Consider the following 21029-nt stretch of genomic DNA (forward strand, 5'->3'; position numbering starts at 1 on the left):
AAAGCTGGAGAAGCTCCTAAACTCCTGATTAAATATGTAAATCAGCTACAGTCGGGTTTTCCAGCTCGTTTCAGTGGCAGTGGATCTGGATCTGATTTCACTCTGACCATCAGTGGAGTCCAGACTGAAGATGCAGGAGATTATTACTGTCAGAGTGAACATTATATCAGTAGCACATGGCTGTTCACACAGTGATATAGAGTCGTACAAAAACCTCCCTCAGTCAGATAGTAGAGAAACTGCACTGCTGCAGCTGGGAGCGACTGCAGGTGCTGAGTTGGAGGATGTGATACACACAAACACAAAAATTCCTATTTAACAGACACAAATATTGTGTCTTTTACATTGATTTGTGTCTGTGTGTTTAATTTCTTGGTCTTAAGAACTTTTGGGAGCAGAACACAAATTAAATTAAGCACTTTGCTTTCCTGGTCAGAAAGTTACTGAGTTTATAATGCTAATGTTGAGCTCATATTGAGCTGTGATTATTTCCTACAGAGCTTCATCATTTTTTTACAGTGTTTTTAGCATATAGCATTAGGCACACAAAAAGTTTTCCTAGTAGATTGAAAATTTCATCTTAGAGAATGAATATTTACTATTATAATTAATCATGAAAATAGTTTATAATATAAACTTCTGTGTTGAATTTCAATTATTATAAATCAGATTGCACTAAAAAGTGGAAACCCATTGTGTGTGATGTATGATGTGCATCATCAATAATGTAAAATAATTATGTATACTAATTTAAAGGCTTTTATTTTTATATTTAGCAGGGATACACACACATAACACATATTTAAGTGAGTTACACTGAGGAGTGTGTGAGCTCAACCTTCCAGCTCAGCCTCCAGTCTGAGGGGAAGCCCTTGTAGGCCACAAATACACGAGTGTGATCTCTTATTGCAGCTTCACACTGGATGGGTGACACCTACACACACATACACACAGTTTAGACAGGAATGGACATCTGTCAAGCTTCCAGTCTTCATTTGAGCTCAGTGTGTGTGTTTCACATCACTTTATATATTACAGAACAGAAGTGTGTTCAGTGGAGCATCACAAACGTTTCACCATCATTTCAAATACTTTCATATTTTAGATCTATAATGATTTTTCTCTGGTTACTGCATGTGGAAATTGAATGGTAGTGAATATTCACAGTAATATACACAATGTGTCTATTTAGTTTCATTTAAATTAAAATGAGCTGTAACACTATAATCTGATGGGTTTTTGTCTTCTAATATCAAAGAAAAAATGATTAACAGAAGAATATTGACATGAAAAATAATAAGAGTAAAGTGCATTTGGAGACAAAACACAAACTATATATTTTTACAGTTTATATCACTAATCTAAACACACTCCATTTCAATCATTCATCTAAACACACTCCATTTCAGTCATTCATCTAAACCCACTCCATTTCAGTCATTAATCTGAACACACTCCATTTCAGTCATTAATCTGAACACACTCTATTTCAGTCATTAATCTGAACACACTCCATTTCAGTCATTATTCTGAACACACTCTATTTCAGTCATTAGTAAACAGGTTTCTTACGGCCCACAGTCAGTTTGGTTCCTCTACTAAAGTGAGCCACACTGATACAAACAGGTTCAGTGTTTGTAAAAAAAACCCTGCTGCTCTAAACTCACTGCTCTCTCCATTATTTACACGTCTTATTACAAAACAGCTACACAACACCAACTTCTGTTCACATCAGCTGATCTCTACACACACTTTCTGCCTGCTTTTATTCATTTTACTGATTTTTCTTCAGAAACACTGAGATGAATCAGTCAAAACTGAAGATGCAGCAAGTGTGTAAGACACACAAATATATTACACAAACTAAAAGCTGAAAAGACACAAAATGCTGATGCACTTATGAGAAATCTACAATATACTGTATGACTGTGTGGAGCTGAAGTGAGAATAATTCCTCCAGTCTTTTTGTAGACTGATAAAACATTATGAAATTATATAAGTCCCACAAGAATCTAGACATGGAAATTGTGTGTTTACTCACTGCCAACATGCTGCTTCTTCAAGTGAAGCTTTTTTTGTTATTTCAACCATATATTCACAAAGTGAAACGAGACGTTTCTCCAGAACCCCGGTGTGACATTACACAACATAACGAGACATCACACAACACAGAGCTAAGGACTTAAATAAGATGTCCTAGTCAAGTAGGTGGTAGCTCAGTGGTTAAGGCTTTGGATCGGAAGGTCAAAGGTTAAAATCCCACCCACACCGAGCTGCCACTTAACCCTCCCCTGCTTAGTTGTAAATCTTTCTGGATAAGGGCATCTGCCAAATGCCATAAATGTAAATAAAAATGAAAATAAAGTGTATCGTGTGCAAATTGTGTAATTTGTGAACATAAACACAGTGTTGTACAAAAACAGCAACAGCAGCAATCAAGAGGTTTAAAACAGCATGTAAACTGTATAATATGATTATAATATAATATGGGTGGTGGTTCCACCATCAATCCAATACAGTCGGAAACTCATTAACATTCAGTACAAATAGAATCCAGTAAAAGTTTCTACTTCTTTTTCTCAGTCACTTCATTCTGCATCTAAAACCTAAATTCAGAAAATCTCCATCTGACCACAGAAGCATAATTCATACAATAACTGTGTAGTAGTGTGAGAATGACAGTAAGATTGGGGGAATGTGGTAAAGACGTTTCCATACTTAGAGGACACTTTGCATTGGCAGCACATGCTTCAGTGCTCTGGGAGTGTTTATAGCGCTGTGACTTTCACACTTCATGACTGAGAGCTGCTGCTACAGAAACTTCACCCACAGCTACCATGACTTTGATCCCCGTCTTCATCTGGACACTGATCCTCTGGACTCAAGGTCAGACACTGCTTCAGATTTTATCTCTACAATGATGTGTTCATACAAATACACGTATTGTTTCTGTTCTAATATTTCAGTTTCATGCTGCATTATTGTGTATTTTTACAGAATGCAGAGGTCAAGCAACAGTAACTCAGACTCCTGCAGTGAAATCTGTTCTTCCAGGAGAAACAGTCACCATCAACTGTAAAACCAGTCCAGCAGTGTACAAGGATTCAAATGGTGAACGCTTGCACTGGTATCAGCAGAAAGCTGGAGAAGCTCCTAAACTCCTGATTAAATTTGTAAATCAGTTACAGTCGGGTTTTCCAGCTCGTTTCAGTGGCAGTGGATCTGGATCTGATTTCACTCTGACCATCAGTGGAGTCCAGACTGAAGATGCAGGAGATTATTACTGTCAGAGTTTCCATTATATCAGTAGCACACGCCTGTTCACACAGTGATATAGAGTCGTACAAAAACCTCCCTCAGTCAGATAGTAGAGAAACTGCACTGCTGCAGCTGGGAGCGACTGCAGGTGCTGAGTTGGAGGATGTGATACGACACAATGACACTTTTTTGGCTTATTGATTTATTTATATTCACTCCCTCCATATGATCAAATTTATATTCGATTTCCATGCAGATAAACACACTCTCACACACACACACACACACACACACACACACACACACACACACACACACACAGATACATTCAATAGACACAATTTGCGGCCTTATTTGTATAGCACTTTTAACAATAGATATTGCCCCAAATCAGCTTTACAGAAATAAATAGAATTCTTGTAGTCCCTAAATGTATCCATATTTTTATTCCTTATGAGCAAGTCAGCCATGAAGTGGCAAACAAAACTCCTTGACATGATTTGAAGAAGAAACCATGTGAGGATTTAATCTAAAAAAGGAACCCTTCCTCATCTAGCTGACAAAAAACATGAATATATACAGTTGTGTTCAAAATTATTCAACCCCCACTGAAATTGATTGTTTTGGTCGGTTTGACATTGATTATGATCATTCAGTCATCCTGCTTACAATTAAATCAAAGTGGCACGTGTAGGTCAGACAAATATAACATAACATTTATAATGAAATAACCACAAATGTCTTTTCTGAGCTCACATCATTATCAGTTTTATTCAACCCCCAAGTGACATTCAATCTTAGTACTTAGTACAACATCCTTTTACAGTAATAACAGCTTTTAAACGTGAAGCATAGCTTGACACAAGTGTCTTGCAGCGATCTACAGGTATCTTCGCCCATTCATCATGGGCAAAAGCCTCCAGTTCAGTCACATTCTTAGGCTTGCACTGCAACTGCTTTCTTTAAGTCCCACCAGAGGTTCTCAATCGGATTTAAGTCTGGTGACTGCGATGGCCACTTCAAAATGTTCCAGCCTTTAATCTGCAACCATGCTCTAGTGGACTTGGAGGTATGCTTGGGATCATTGTCCTGTTGAACTGTCCAACGTCTTCCAAGCCTCAGGTTTGTGACAGACTGCATCACATTGTCATCCAATATCTCCTGGTACTGAAGAGAATTCATGGTACCTTGCACACGCTGAAGCTTCGCAGTACCTGCAGACGCAAAACAGCCCCAAAGCATGATTGACCCCCCGCCATGCTTCACAGTAGGCAAGGTGTTCTTTTCTTCATAGGCCTTGTTCTTCCTCCTCCAAACATAGCGTTGATCCATGGGCCCAAACAGTTCTAATTTTGTTTCATCAGTCCACAGAACACTATCCCAAAACTTCTGTGGTTTGTCTACATGACTTTTGGCATACTGCAGTCGACTCTTCTTATTCTTTGGGGACAGCAAGGGGGTGCGCCTGGGAGTTCTGGCATGGAGGCCTTCATTACGCAGGGTGCGCCGTATTGTCTGAGCAGAAACTTCAGTACCCACATCTGACAAATCTTTCTCAGTTCCTCAGCAGTCACACGGGACTTTTCTCCACTCTACGCTTCAGGTAGCGCACAGCAGTCAAGTCAGCATCTTCTTTCTGCCACGACCAGGTAGCGTTCAACAGTGCCCTTTGCTTTGAATTTGCGAATGATGCTTCCTATGGTGTCTCTTGGTATGTTTAACATCTTTGCAATCTTCTTATAGCCATTGCCCTTCCTGTGAAGAGTAATCACCTGTTCTCTTGTCTTCCTGGACCATTCTCTTGACCTCACCATGTTTGTAACCACACCAGTAAATGTCTAGAAGGAGCTGAGTATCACAGTCATTTTAAAGCTGCCTAATTGGTGCTTATTAGGCTTTATTGCTGCTCCCTGATATCCACAGGTGTTTTCAATACCTGATTGAAAACACTTCATTGAACCTCTGTTCTTCAGAGTGGTAGTCTTTAAGGGGTTGAATAATTATGTCAATGAAGAATTCACAAAAGAAACATTTACTACTGTATTACAAAACTAATTGATGTCATTTTAGTTGCATATGGTTCTTTAAGAAGTCCTTGTAGGATTTCATTCTGAATACAATTACAAATGTACACTAAATTCCCTAAAACCATTTACAGCATTGGGGGTTGAATAATTTTGAACACAACTGTAATACTTCAATCATTGTTGAGGATCTCAACTGATGGTCCACTGATGGAAACTCTGATATAAAACTGCTAATGGTGATTGTAGTCCTAAGCCATTGTAGCAAACAGTTTATATTAATTACAGTCCAGATCCATATAATGGTTCTTGTGTTTAACCCTCTGCTGTAACCTCATGGTTTTTAAACTGTTTATATGGAAACATCAAGAGGTAGGGCATCAGGATGATTCAAGCAGGTCCCGAAATAAGAATGAGACAGAATCACTGTAACATCAAGATCGTGTTTAACTTGGAATGGAAGGGGGGAGGAGAGAGAGAGAAAGAAAGCGAGAGTGACAGGAAGAGAAAGGGAAACATGGATTATTAGGATTATTATCCTTATTGCTACATAATATTTAAGGACAAAAATGCAGTATGAGTAGAGTGCAAGTAAGGACACTGGCAGGACTACAATAGCTATGACAGCATAACTAAAAGGGACAGCCAGAAGGTAACAGAAACATGAGAGATCCCTTTAATGACAGCCCACCACAACACTGACAAAAAACTTGAATGAACGCATGAAAGTGGGGGTGGAGGGGGATATCCATACATCCCAGTTAAATAAAACAGTTTATAGGTCAAGTCAAATAGTAAAATAAAGTAAACTATAACAATGATCCCTCCAGATCTGCTCCTTTACCTCTTTTTCCTGAGAGAAACCTATTAACATAAGGTTTGACTCAACAAATATGTTTTTAACCTCTTAGCCTTCAGTGCCGCACCAGGCGACCGATATCCCATTGTTATCAGGTGTTAATGTTTAGCAATAGATTAAATAGAAAGGGAGAAGAGTAACCATGACTAATTATACAATATTCTAAAGCTCTAACCCTCAAGAAGCAATTTCAGAACACTTTTCAATGGAAAACAAATAACGAATGTATTTGCTGAATGTGTGTAAGCAGTACACACAAACAACATGCATAAAAAAATGCAGTACTTTATATTATTATTGTAATAACGAGTCACAAACACATCCACTGCTGCAAATCCCGGTTTATTAGGAAAGATAAGGGTCACAGTACTTCGGTTCGTGTATTGTTTGTATATGTTAGGGAATAACTTTTGCATAAAAACTGCCACATTGGTGGTAAAAAAAAACATAAATGGTTGGTAGAATATACCATTTCAAAACAAATGAGACCACTCACTAAAGTATTGGGTGAAAGCTTGAGTGTTCACTCTATAGGCAGGTGTCATCATGTTCTGCTCTGAATCACCTTTCATTTCAAACCCTTTATTTCCAGCCAGTAGCATTATGCAAACAAAGTAATTAATAGAAAATGTAGCCAATGAGTGCAGATTTCTAACTATATATGGGAGGTTTTTATTCTCCATGTGAGTTCTTAGTTTAATTAGTCTGTAGAAACAAAAAAAAGAATAAATAAATAAAATAAAAATTAACAGTCAAATAAGTTGTTTTATCTGAGATTTGCACAAAGCAGCAATGAGCAAAATTTATTGGGGGCAGAGTAACAACAGAGACTTGGAGATCTGCAAGGAGATGGAAAATCTGAGGATGTTTTACATCTGTAAGTTACAATATATCTCCCTTTACAGTTTTATACCATGTTATACGTTTTATTGCCCGTTTGTTTCTTTTTATAAGAGAAATGTTTGAAAAGTGTGTGTGTGTGTGTGTGTGTGTGTGTGTGTGTGTGTGTGTGCATTGTTGGGATTGGAATAGCCAGACATCAATATGAATGGTCATGACTGTAAAACAATAGCTTGTCTGGCTACCTGGTCATCGATATGAATGCCAAATCAATATCAATAGCCCCAAACACGTATAACAAAAGCCAGAATAGCTAGAATCTTGAAGATGTAGCAGGATGGTCTGATGTCATCTAGTCAGCTGAGGCTGATTATGCTCATTTACCTGCCTATAAAGTCGTTTCGGTTTGTGTTGTGTGTGCGTTTGCTCTTTGTCCGCGAGCAAACCGCCGTACTTCCGGGTTTACGTGCGGATAGTGGCAAGGTAGGAGCTGTTGGCAGTGAATGTTTTGTAATATTATGGTCTATCACACTGGGTCCTTATGAAATTATTTCATTTAACACTAGAATTACTGACTTTTTATTTTCTGGTGCACGTCCTGAGGTGTTAGTCACCCCTGCTGAGATTTTCACAGTTCTTCAGCTCGATTCTCCTCCTGCTTTTGTTGTGCAAACCACCCAACACCTGTGAGGCCTGGCACATTTGCATTCGTTTACTGAGACTGAGAGAGCCTAGTGAGTTCAGGAGACCCACGAGAGCTTGAATTTAGAGCTTGAGCTAGCAGAGTTGTCTTCAGCTTTACTGTTAAATTCTGCATATCCTTGTAAGAGTTCCTCCAGAATTGCCGCCTTATCTTCACGGAGTTGCCAAATCACCTGTGATGTCCTAGGCAGCTTGTCATTGCTTGGTAAACTGTGTGTCTGCCTCTAGTGTAGCCTGGAGATACAGCCAGTTTTGATCTGTTCTCCCTCGAAATTCAAGCTCTCGTGGGTCTCCTGAACTCATTAGACTCTGAGGGAGATGGTGAACTACATTGTGAACTACCAGTGGCCATTCGACATCGTGCAACCTTTCACTCAGCACTGACCATTCAGCAGTGGTCACTCAGCAGTGGCCTTTCAGCATGCATTCTGCATCACGCAACCTACTGAACAGCAGCTAAGATAGCAAGAATCACCTCATATACGATCAGTTCTATACCCAGTAAAGTTGAGTGTTCTGAATCCTGTTTGAGTGTTCTGAATCCGTGTTTTGACTGACACCCTGGGGCAAGTACAATCCCCTGATCAGCGCACACCAGATGGTGAAAATCCTAACATTTTGTCCTTCGAGCTGGATAGGAAACCTTCCTAACAATTGGTTGTGATTCTGTCCATTGTGACTGTGTATGTAAGGGAGTGGCATTGCATGACTACAGCACAGTGCTGTGCATAAAAGCAGAGCGACCCAGGCGGGACAATCATTTCTTCTTCACATTTTTGAGAACGCACATCAGGATGGCCTCCGTTTCACTGCCACGCAGGAAGAACGTCTCCGCGCAACAGGCTTTGGCCTGGCTTCAGGAAATGGACGAAGCAGACTCTGATAGAGGAGAGATTTCATTTGTCCAGCAGGCCACTGATACCTCCTCAGAAGAATCCTAAAAGGAGACGGAACAAGAACCCAACATGCCTCCACGGAAGATGCACCGTGGTACTGGGAAGCCCTGTCTGAGCCAGACGGCAAAAGACGGCACTGTGTGGGTAGAGGGAGGACATTGAAATGCCCAGTGCAGTAGCAAATCACTCGTGCTTCACTGCGCAAGCTGCACCCACAGAGTCTGCTAAGGTTTGTCATTGCCATAGTACATATGATATTTATATAAACCCATTTAAAGTGAGGTTCATGTAAATTTACCACTCTATATTTGTTTATCTTCTGACAGCGTAAAATTACAAGCGTGCTCCAAAGCTTCCTTTGCCTGTTAGACGTGGGAATGCTGCAGACCATCAGGTAGTCCATCAAGCCCGCAGAACAGAGCCGGACTGGAATTTGGCAATTCATGAACTGATGGCATTAATTTCAATTCTGTTTGTAAGAGCAATCATGTGTCCCGTTGGTGTCATTGTGGATTGCTGGTCAGAAAGCTTTCTGGTGCCAGTAATCAAAGAGACGATGCCCTGAGATAGATTCATTTCAATTATGCAACACCTTCGATTTGATGACAAGGACACGCGGGCGGGTGAAAACAGACAAATTTGCTGCAATCTCCGACATCTGGACACGCTTCAACAAGAACTGTGCTGATAGTTTCACTCCAGGAGAACACATGACCATAGATGAACAGCTGTTCCCTACCAAGGTTCGTTGTCCATTCACACAGTATATCGCAACCAAGCCAGACAAATTTGGGATCAAGTTCTGGATGGCCACGGATTTGAAGACCAAATATGTCTGCAATGCATCTCCTTACTTGGGAAAGGACCCCAGTCGTCAGAAGGGAGAGAGGCTGGCAGAGAACATGGTCATGAATCTGATTGAGTCATTTTTGGATGCTGGGAGAAATGTCATGACGGACAATATCTTTACTTCACTGTCACTGTAGCACAGACTGCTGCAGTGGAAAACAACACTACTGGGCACGGTGAATAAAGACTGATCGTGCACTTCCTCAACTTGCAAAAGACACTGCACAGCGAGAGGTATTCTCCACTTCAGTGCTTAGAAGTGGCAGTGTCTGCTTGACAATTTATTCACCTAAAAAAACAAGACTGTGTGTGTTCACGTGACGTCACGTGACGGTCGGTGACAGCAGAAAGAGGAAACCCAACACGATAACAGACTATAACCACATGAACATATGTGAATGTGTGTATAATTTTACACCAGTGCTACAATGTTTTCTGATGTGCACTATACAGGCCTATAGATAAAAAGCACATATACTCATGACTCTCTCTCTCTCTCTGCAAATGTGCCAGGCCTCACAGGTAATTGGTGTGTTTGCAAAACAAAAGCAGGAGAACAATGGAGCTGCAGGCCTGTGAAAATCTCAGCAGGGGTGCTACTAGGTGTGAGGTCCAGGGAATTTACCCAAATTTGCGCAGGTTTAGTAAATCTAGTTTAAGGGTGGACTGAGGAGCTTTGTGGGGAAGCCGCTAAGTGTTTAAGAAGATGTGCTTAATAAACGTCTGCATCCGTGCCTCGTGAGTCGCCGTAAAGGTATGTGTTGACGCTGCCGTCATTTATTAACGATATATGGGCTTTAACAGTCAGCTGATTAAAGTGTGTTTTCCCTATTTAAGGTGCGGGTCAATGTGTAAGGGCTGTTACAGTGGCCTGCTGTAGTGGGCTGCTATAGTGGGCTTTTCGCTTGCTGTGCGGCTTTCCTGCACCATGTGCATCGTTTACACCGCTTTGATGTTGGCTTGACTGTCTGCTTTATCCGACTGCAGCTGCTTCGCGCTACATCATCTGTGCTCTGCTTTGCCTGCTTCGCTCTGCGTTGTTTGCTTCGCTGGGTTCAGCTGGGCATTGTTAATTTATGTTTCTGTTCTCTGGAGCTCTGTGTTATGTCCATTTGGCACCAGCTGATTACCATTTTGCTGCTCCCGTAGGCTAACCGTTTCTTGTTGCAGCATTTAAATACCTGCAAGATCAGCTGGACTGGGGACATGTGCTTAATTCCAACGGTAGTGTGAGTAACTGATTCAGAAGTGGCGTGTTAAAGGGTAGTCATTACCTGATTCTTTGTGTTGTGATTTAATCATTTATTTTTGCATTAGCTTTATTATTTTGTTTATTATTTTCCTAACTGTATTGAGTTGAGGTTTCCCTACTGTAATGGGAATCTATTTTTTTTGGTTTCTATTCTTTTTATTAGTTTGAATTTGTGGTATAATGTTCTTTTTGTTTTCTTATTAAGTGTAGTGATTTTTCTAATTTCTTTTGTATCTGTGAAGTGCCTTTCCTCTGTTCATGTGCTTCTGTGAGGATCAAGTAACGAGCAGTTTTTGGGCTGTTGACTGTGTCGAGAGCCAGGCTGTTGTAATGTGATGCTTGTTTTAATTTGTGTTTTAAATTAATTTTCTGTTTTCTCTTTTACCTTCAGGAGTGGGGTGGCCAGTGGCAGCAGATTAGCATCTTGTGGTGGTGGGTTCCTTACCTGATTGCAGTGCAGTGTTCACATTGAGGTGTGGTGTGCTGTGGTGCATGTGTGCACGTGTGAGTGTTCTCTCTGGTTAGGACCCTGTGTGCTCTCTGCTTAGGACATCAGGCCTTCTCCCACACTGAAGTGTTTGTCTTCTTTTCTGTTTTTACTATTTGATGTAGTTAATAAAATTTTAATTATTTTAAATAAAGTTTTTTTGTTATTCACTCAACTCTGGTCTGATACCTGACCCAGTCGTGACGAACCTGTGTGCCTTAAGGTTGAGGGCAGTCCCGGAAATAGCCCCCGGGTGGCGAAGTCGGTACAAATTATTAAGTGGTAACGCTGCAGTTGGCGTAGCCGGTACAAATTACGAGTTGGCACCGCCACAAAGATAAAGGGGAGGTCTGATATTGGCATATAGTTGGACAGCTGACAAGGGTCATGTTGTTTAAATGAAGGGTTTGATAACTGCCAGCATGCATGATTTAGTTGTTCTTAACAGTGTTAAGGAAAGAAATTATTTTTTATTTTTTTAGAACATGTTCAATTGCTTATGAAATTATCTGTTAAGAAAATTTATAATAAATTAACAAGATCACAAATTTATGATTTTGATGTGGAAATAAGTGCAATTGATTCGGTCTCTTGAATGGGAGTAAGATTTAGAAATTTGTGATCTGATTGTACTTTTATCTACAAATGTATTTATTAAATTGTCTTACTATAAATTTAGAGTCTTGCTTTTTGAATCATTACTGGCTGTTGAGGGTGTGAATGTTAGTGTGGTGCCTCTATTTGTATTTAACAAAAATCAAGAATTCTGCTTAATATCAACTATAAATGTAGAAAGACATATTGATCTATCATCACTAAGTGCTTTTCAAACCCTAAAGAGACACTCCTGCCATGCTGTTCAAAATATTATCAAATTAATTAGACCCTATTTATTTTCAACTGTCTCCTTTCACTCAGTAACACAGAGCAGTGAAATGAGAGGGAGATTTACATGAAGACGGCTGAATGATCCTCTTTCTCCCAAAATAGAGCACCACTTTCACCAGATGTTCAACTTCCTTCAGCCAAACTCACTGAAGCACAACACACAGCACTGAATGTACAGCTAAACACACTCTCTCATCACACTGATAATGACTACTAACTCTAATAAAACACACCCAATGTCCAAAATGAAGCTTTATTTCAGCAGAGCAAAACTACAGGAAGAGCAACAGGACAGTGAAGAGAGTAAAGACAGGAATATCAGCATTGTGTAGAATTGAAACTCTATTGTAGATGGATGTGTGAGCAGCTCAGTGTTTAATTCTATCTTGGAGCTGTTAGTCTTCACACTGGCTCTTTCTGAACGTGACCGGATGATTGACACTGTCATGGGAGACGGTACAGACAAACTCCTCCCCCTTTTCCCAGAGCGCTTTGCTGAGGGTCAGGGTGCTGCTGCGTGTGTAACCGTCCTTCTTCTGTTCTTCAGGGCTGGTTAGAACCCCTTCATTCACCACTGAGCCGTCCACTGTCCAGCTCACCGTCGCCCCCTGTGGAGAGTAGGCAGACAGCAGGCAGAACAGTGAGGCCGGTCCCTCAGAGAGCTGCAGAGATGATGGATGGAGCAGAGACACTGAGGGCTTCACAGTGGGACCCTCTGAAAAACACAAAACACACACATGTACACACTTAGACATCATTTTCTCATTACTGCTTCTTCACATCACTGCAGTCACGTAGATTTAATCCGAAGGAGAACATTTACGAGCTACTCGTTATATTGTGGAGCGACTCAGACTTCAATCAGCTTCATTCCGTTTTAGTCACTTCTTACTGATTTTTTTTATAGATAGTGCTCCCTGTGTGATAGTAAGAAATGGATCTCATAACAGAAATGTTCACTATTTAACACAAACACACAGCAGCATTCGTCTGGATTTTCCATCAGCACAGAGACTTCAGAATAATGTACACAACACTGCAGATATGAACCAGTGAGCAGGTTTCCACTCACCAACACAAACACACTGGAGATTTATTACATGTTCATTTATTTACATTCACACGTTTCTTATTCATTTTACTACAGAAAGTTAAAAGTTACTGCCCACACATTACTGTAAACTACACAAATTATAATTAAAGTGGAATTATTTTGAACTAATTAATAAATAATTTTGTAATATGTAATTATTTAATTATGTACATATTTTTGTACAAAATGAAGAATTTTAGAAGTTAAAGTGACTTACTGATGCTGAGTTTTGTTCCTCCACCAAAAGTCCACCACAGTGATACATTCTAATGAAACCGTCGTACAAAAACCTCTGTTACACTACAGTGATCACACACACACACACACACACACACACACACACACACACACACACACACACACCCCCCTCAATCTGGAGCACTGTGTATTATACACTGAAAATGACAGAAGGAGAAATAACACCAAATGATGGATTAGTGATAAGATTTGGCTCTGTTACTGGGATTTGTGTGTTTAATATTTTGTTCTTTAGAACTTTTGAGGCCCAGAACACAAATTCAATATAACTATGTTGCTTTCCTGGTCCTGGTTTCTACAGCGCTTCATCATCTTTTAGAATATTTTGAGCATAAAGCATTAGGTACAGTAGAATATTTTCTTAGCAGACACATAAAAAAAATAAAATATATAAAAATGGGTTTGAATCTTAAAGATGTTTGGTCTGTTCAGAGGAGATTCTTGACATAACACATCCTATGCACTGGCAATAAAATTTCAGCTTTGGTTACAAAAACAGTTCAGATCAATCAGTTCATTTCCTGCTGGTTGCAGTGGAGCTTCAACAGTCCTGTACCTTAGTGGTGAACTTTCTAGGTTGTTGTGTTTCAGGGCCTGATTAATGTCTGTTTGGTGTGTGTCATGGACAGTCCTTTTAGTCTGCTGGGAGCACTGGGACACCTCACTCACCATGAGACTCATTTATTTTTGTAGATCCAGTCAGGATGTCTCTTCTGATATTCAGTGGCACCTGTTGAAACCTGGAAAAGCTCCTGATCTCCTGATCTATTATGATGTTCACCGGCTCACTGGGCTTCCAGAACGTTTCAGTGGCATCAAATCTAATGTAAGAAAATGTTACCTAAAGATCTCTGGAGTTCAGTCTGAAGATGCAGGAGAATATTACTGTCAGAGTGAGAGCAGACTGTACACACAGTGTTAAAGTGATGTACAAAAACCTCCCTCAGCTTTAGAGGATGAGCTCTGACTGAGAAACAGACAATGATGTAAGAACAGCTTCAGAGCTGCTAAAGGTGCATTTCACTCTATTATCACATCACTTTCCCACTCATCACTACATTTGTCCTGATCATTTCAACATCAATTTAAAGAACCATGTTCACTATACAGTCTACATTTCTAGAGTTTCACGTACAGACACATTTTCTATAAATGCACCCAATTTGAGCAATACACTTTGTGATATCAGAGTGATACCATTCTACATATTTCTAATAACATGATGCCATGATTAAGTAGAAAACAACATTTACAGAGTTAGAGGCTGTTTAGGACTCCATCACACCACACTCCATCACACCACACTGTACACTCCATCACACCACACTACACACTCCATCACACCACTACACTCCATCACACCACACACTCCATCACACCACTACACACTCCATCACACCACACCACACACCCATCACACCACACCACACACCCATCACACCACTACACACTCCATCACACCACACTACACACTCCATCACACCACACCACACTCCATCACACCACACTACCCACTCCATCACACCACACTGTACACACTCCATCACAACACTACACACTCCATCACACCACACTACACACTCCATCTTACCTTGCTTCACACTTCATCACACCACACTGTACACACTCCATCACACCACACACACACTCCATCACACCACACTCCATCTTACCTTGCTTCACACTCCATTACACCACACTACACTCCATCACACCACACTACACACTCCATCACACCACTACACTCCATCACACACTCCATCACACCACTACACTCCATCACCACACTACACTCCATCACACCACTACACACTCCTACACCACACACACACTCCATCACACCACTACACACTCCATCACACCACACACTCCATCACCACACCACACACTGCATCACATCACACCACACTCCATCACACTACACTCCATCACACCACACTACACACTCCATCACACCACTACACTCCATCACATCACACCACACACACTCCATCACACCACTACACACTCCATCACCACACACACTCCATCACACCACACCACACTCCATCACACTACACACTCCATCACACCACACCACACTCCATCACACCACACTACACACACTCCATCACACCACACTCCATCTTACCTTGCTTCACACTCCATTACACCACACACACACTCCATCACCACACTACACACTCCATCACACCACTACACACTCCTACACCACACACACACTCCATCACCACTACACTCCGTTACACCACACTACACACTCCATCACACCACTACACACTCCATCACATCACACCACACTACACACTCCATCACCACTACACTCCATCACACAACACCACACACTCTATCACACCACACACACTCCATCACATCACACTACACTCCATCACATCACACTACACACTCCATCACACCACACTACACACTCCATCACCACACTACACACTGTTACACCACACTACACACTCCATCACACCACTACACACTCCATCACACCACACACACACACTCCATCACACCACACACACACTCCATCACACCACTACACACTCCATCACACCACACTACACACTCCATCACACCACACACACACTCCATCACACCACACACTCCATCACACCACACTGTACACACTCCATCACAACACTACACACTCCATCACACCACACTGCACACACTCCATCACACCACTACACACTCCATCTTATCTTGCTTCACACTCCATCACACCACTGTACACACTCCATCACACCACACACACTCCATCTTACCTTGCTTCACACTCCATTACACCACACTGTACACACTCCATCACACACACACACACTCCATCACACACTCCATCTTACCTTGCTTCACACTCCATCACACCACTGTACACACCCATCACACCACACTACACACCCATCACACCACTACACACTGTTACACCACACACACTCCATCACACACTACACACTCACACCACACTACACACCATCACACCACACTACACACCACACCACACACACACTCCATCACACCACTACACACTCCATCACAACACCACACTCTATCACACCACACCACACTGCATCACATCACACTACACACTCCATCACATCACACTACACACTCCATCACACACTACACACTCCATCACACCACTACACTCCATCACCACTACACACTCCATCACACCACTACACACCCATCACACCACACCACACTCCATCACACCACACACACACTCCATCACACCACTACACTCCATCACACCACAACACTCCATCACACCACCACACTCCATCACACCACTCCATCTTACCTTGCTTCACACTCCATTACACCACACTACACACTCCATCACACCACACCACACTCCATCACACCACTACACACTCCATCACACTACACTCCATCACACCACTACACACTGTTACACCACACACACTCCATCACACCACTACACACCACACCACACCACACACTCCATCACACCACTACACACTCACACCACACTACACTCCATCACACACCACACACTGCATCACATCACACCACACACCCATCACATCACACTACACACCATCACACCACACTACACTCCATCACACCACTACACACTGTTACACCACACACACACTCCATCACACCACTACACACTCCATCACACCACACACACTCCATCACACCACACCACACTCCATCACACCACTACACTCCATCACACCACACTACACACTCCATCACACCACACACACCCATCACACCACACTACCCACTCCATCACACCACACTGTACACTCCATCACAACACTACACTCCATCACACCACACTGCACACACTCCATCACCACTACACACTCCATCTTATCTTGCTTCACACTCCATCACACCACACTGTACAAACTCCATCACACCACACTACACACACTCCATCACCTTGCTTCACACTCCATTACACCACACTGTACACACTCCATCACACCACAATACACACTCCATCACCTTGCTTCACACTCCATCACACCACTGTACACACTCCATCACACCACACTACACACACTCCATCACACCACTGTACACTCCATCACACCACACTACACACTCTCCATCACACCACACTCCATCTTACCTTGCTTCACTCCATTACACCACACTACACACTCCATCACACCACACTACACACTCCATCACACCACTACACACCGTTACACCACACTACACACTCCATCACACCACTACACACCTGCTACACCACACTACACACTCCATCACATCACACTACACACTCCATCACACCACACTACACACTCCATCACACCACACTACACACTCCATCACACCACACTACCCACTCCATCACACCACACTGTACACACTCCATCACAACACTACACACTCCATCACACCACACTGCACACACTCCATCACACCACACTACACACTCCATCTTATCTTGCTTCACACTCCATCACACCACACTGTACAAACTCCATCACACCACACTACACACACTCCATCTTACCTTGCTTCACACTCCATTACACCACACTGTACACACTCCATCACACCACAATACACACTCCATCTTACTTTGCTTCACACTCCATCACACCACTGTACACACTCCATCACACCACACTACACACACTCCATCACACCACTGTACACACTCCATCACACCACACTACACACTCTCCATCACACAAAACTGTACACATAAAGATAGTAAATAATAATGTTATAATGCTGGTCTCCTTGAAATCTCCTCTGTAGCCAGTTTGAATCCTGATGGAATTAAAGTTAAAGCCTGAAGTTCAGGCTTTAAAGAGGTTCAGGCTTGATCTTTTTAAAGAAGATTATTTTAAAGAAACCTTTCATTGTGACTGAGTGTAAGAATGACAGTAAGATTGGGGGAATGTGGTAAAGACGTTTCCATACTTAGAGGACACTTTGCATTGGCAGCACATGCTTCAGTGCTCTGGGAGTGTTTATAGCGCTGTGACTTTCACACTTCATGATTGAGAGCTGCTGCTACAGAAACTTCACCCACAGCTACCATGACTTTGATCCCCGTCTTCATCTGGACACTGATCCTCTGGACTCAAGGTCAGACACTGCTTCATATTTTATCTCTACAATGATGTGTTCATACAAATACACGTATTGTATCTGTTCTAATATTTCAGTTTCATGCTGCATTATTGTTTATTTTTGCAGAATGCAGAGGTCAAGTCACAGTAACTCAGACTCCTGCAGTGAAATCTGCTCTTCCAGGAGAAAGAGTCACCATCAACTGTAAAACTAATCCCCAGGTCTATCAAGGCTGGGGTTTTCAATCTTTAGCTTGGTATCAGCAGAAACTTGGAGAAGCTCCTAAACTTCTGATCATTAAAGCAAACGAATTACAGTCGGGTTTTCCAGCTCGTTTCAGTGGCAGTGGATCTGGATCTGATTTTACTCTGACCATCAGTGGAGTCCAGACTGAAGATGCAGGAGATTATTACTGTCAGAGTTACCATGATATCTCTGGCTACTTGGTTCACACAGTGATATAGAGTCGTACAAAAACCTCCCTCGGTCAGATAGTAGAGAAACTGCACTGCTGCAGCTGGGAGCGACTGCAGGTGCTGAGTTCAGGATGTGATACAACACACACTCCATCACCCCACACTGTACACACTCCATCACATGACACTACACACACCATCACACCACACTACAAACACCCCATCACACCACACCGTACGCACTCCATTACACCACACTGTACACACACTCCATCACACCACACTACACAAACTCCATCACACCACACAACACACACTTAATCACACCACACTGTACACACTCCATCACCCCACACTGTACACACTCCATCACACCAGACTGCACACACTCCATAACACCACACACAATCCATCACACCACACTAAACATGCTCCATCACATCATACTACACACATTTCCTCACACCACACCGTACACACTCCATCACACCACAGTACACACACTCCATCACACCACACCACTTTCCTGTTTGCAATAGTGATGGACAGGTTGACAGACGAGGTCAGACAGGACTCTACGTGGTCTTTGACGTGTTGAGAAATTTAGCTAGTTCAGTTTATAATATAATGATAATAAATATAAATATATAATAGATCATTTAAAATAATAATATAAGCAATATTAGTAGAAAAGTCAGGTTTAATAGGATTGGTGAGTTTAGGTGCATCATGCACTGTGCAAAATTCAGTCATGTATGGAGCTGCCTATGTGGTTAAACACCTTGGCTATGTGGAGAAAACAGAGAGAACGCAAGATGCTTGACTCATCTTGCATAATAGTGTGCATAAAGTTCACCCATGTAATTTAGCTTAGGTCAGCTTCAGATCTTAGCAGTAAAATCTAGTAATATATAATATCATTTAGCAATATGCTTCAGATAACATAACATTGCTTATATTAGTTTAAATCCAAGCTTAAAACATATAACCATTACTCAGCATTAATATAGTATAATACCCAGCTTCACAGAGAACTCGGTGTATAAAGAGAGTGCAGACAAAATCAATAATCATGCTTTTGAGTAAAGTTTATCATATGGAAAGTTTAGCATACATTATATTATCAAAATGCTTGTAAATGTAATACATGTTATAAAGGCGAGTGAGAAGATACGGCTGATTGATTAGGTTAGGGATTTAAAAAAATGGCAGTTTTAGAAAAATACGGTGAAAAATGTAGAGGCGCCATGATTATGAACTGGGAAAAATATTCGAGGTGGAAAATAGAGACGCATATGAGGACCAATAGTCACTCCAGATAGCAGATATATGCCATGGCCGGTAAAAAGTGGTGACCACGTACACCAGGCAATGTGTGTCGGCCGGAAGGAAAAGATAGGCAAATATAATGTAAAATAAAAATAGGAAAATATAAAAAATTGAGAAGAGTAATAGGTTAATAGGCCCAACACATCATCAGATAATAAAGAATGTAGGAAAATAGTTGCAATAATTTGTATAAGAGGTACAATGTCCAAAACACACATTAAGTAATATGTTTCTATGTGAGCATGAGCTAAAGATGCAGGCAGAATGAGAGTAAGACAGGAAATGTTATATAAAGAAGTATTATGGCAAAGAAAATATATTTTAAGAAGATTTTAAGAAAAACTAAGTAAAAGACGAGAGCTATGAAAAATAGAAAAAGCATTTGGAGAAAAGTGCTGGTGTGTTAAAACTAAAGCCCTGGTTTGTAAAACTAGTAATAAACTAACATGTTTCTATCCAAAGTCTACACAAAACAAAACAAAGGATGATTTGCAGACATAGGAAAAAAAACAGGACAAGATTTAAAAAATTGCGGTGGATGATCTGTTGCATTGTTGTGTGCAAAGTGCACGATCAGGGGATTTTTTATTTTAAGAAAAAGTCATTATCAAGAGATATTTTTTGTACATGTAAACTAGAATCGTATAAAAGAATAGGTATAAACTTACCAGAAAACACGCAAGCAAAAGGTGGGCTATGCAAAGGCCTGTAAAATGATTGGTGTATGTAAATTTTTAGAGAGATATTAGACAAAATATGTAAATTTAACTAGGTGTGAGATATAAAAAGTAAGGAT

At 41.2% G+C, this 21029-nt stretch overlaps 1 protein-coding gene and 1 long non-coding RNA gene across 4 annotated transcripts in view; one reads left to right on the plus strand and one right to left on the minus strand.

Annotated features, from left to right (window-relative positions):
- The first annotated feature begins 2822 nt into the window (after window positions 1-2822).
- Window positions 2823-21029, plus strand: part of igl4v8 (immunoglobulin light 4 variable 8) — a 74860-nt gene continuing 56653 nt past the window's right edge. The window contains exons 1-2 of one of the 3 annotated variants that reach the window (XM_046859586.1): window positions 2823-2886; window positions 2998-3323. In XM_046859586.1, coding sequence (XP_046715542.1) covers window positions 2838-2886; window positions 2998-3323 — 375 coding nt within the window. In that variant the 5' untranslated portion in view covers window positions 2823-2837. Of the gene's footprint in view, window positions 2887-2997; window positions 3324-18450; window positions 18504-18614; window positions 18916-21029 lie in introns of those variants that run through there. The other 2 variants (XM_046859591.1, XM_046859595.1) reach the window with 2 other exon arrangements.
- LOC124392498 lies at window positions 12295-13449 on the minus strand. Its single transcript, XR_006927166.1, has 2 exons — window positions 13366-13449; window positions 12295-12770 (listed from the first exon to the last, which is right to left on the minus strand). It is a non-coding gene; the product is annotated as an uncharacterized LOC124392498 (long non-coding RNA).

This window comes from Silurus meridionalis, chromosome 10 (assembly GCF_014805685.1).
Source record: "Silurus meridionalis isolate SWU-2019-XX chromosome 10, ASM1480568v1, whole genome shotgun sequence".
In the NCBI taxonomy this organism is placed as follows: domain Eukaryota; kingdom Metazoa; phylum Chordata; class Actinopteri; order Siluriformes; family Siluridae; genus Silurus; species Silurus meridionalis.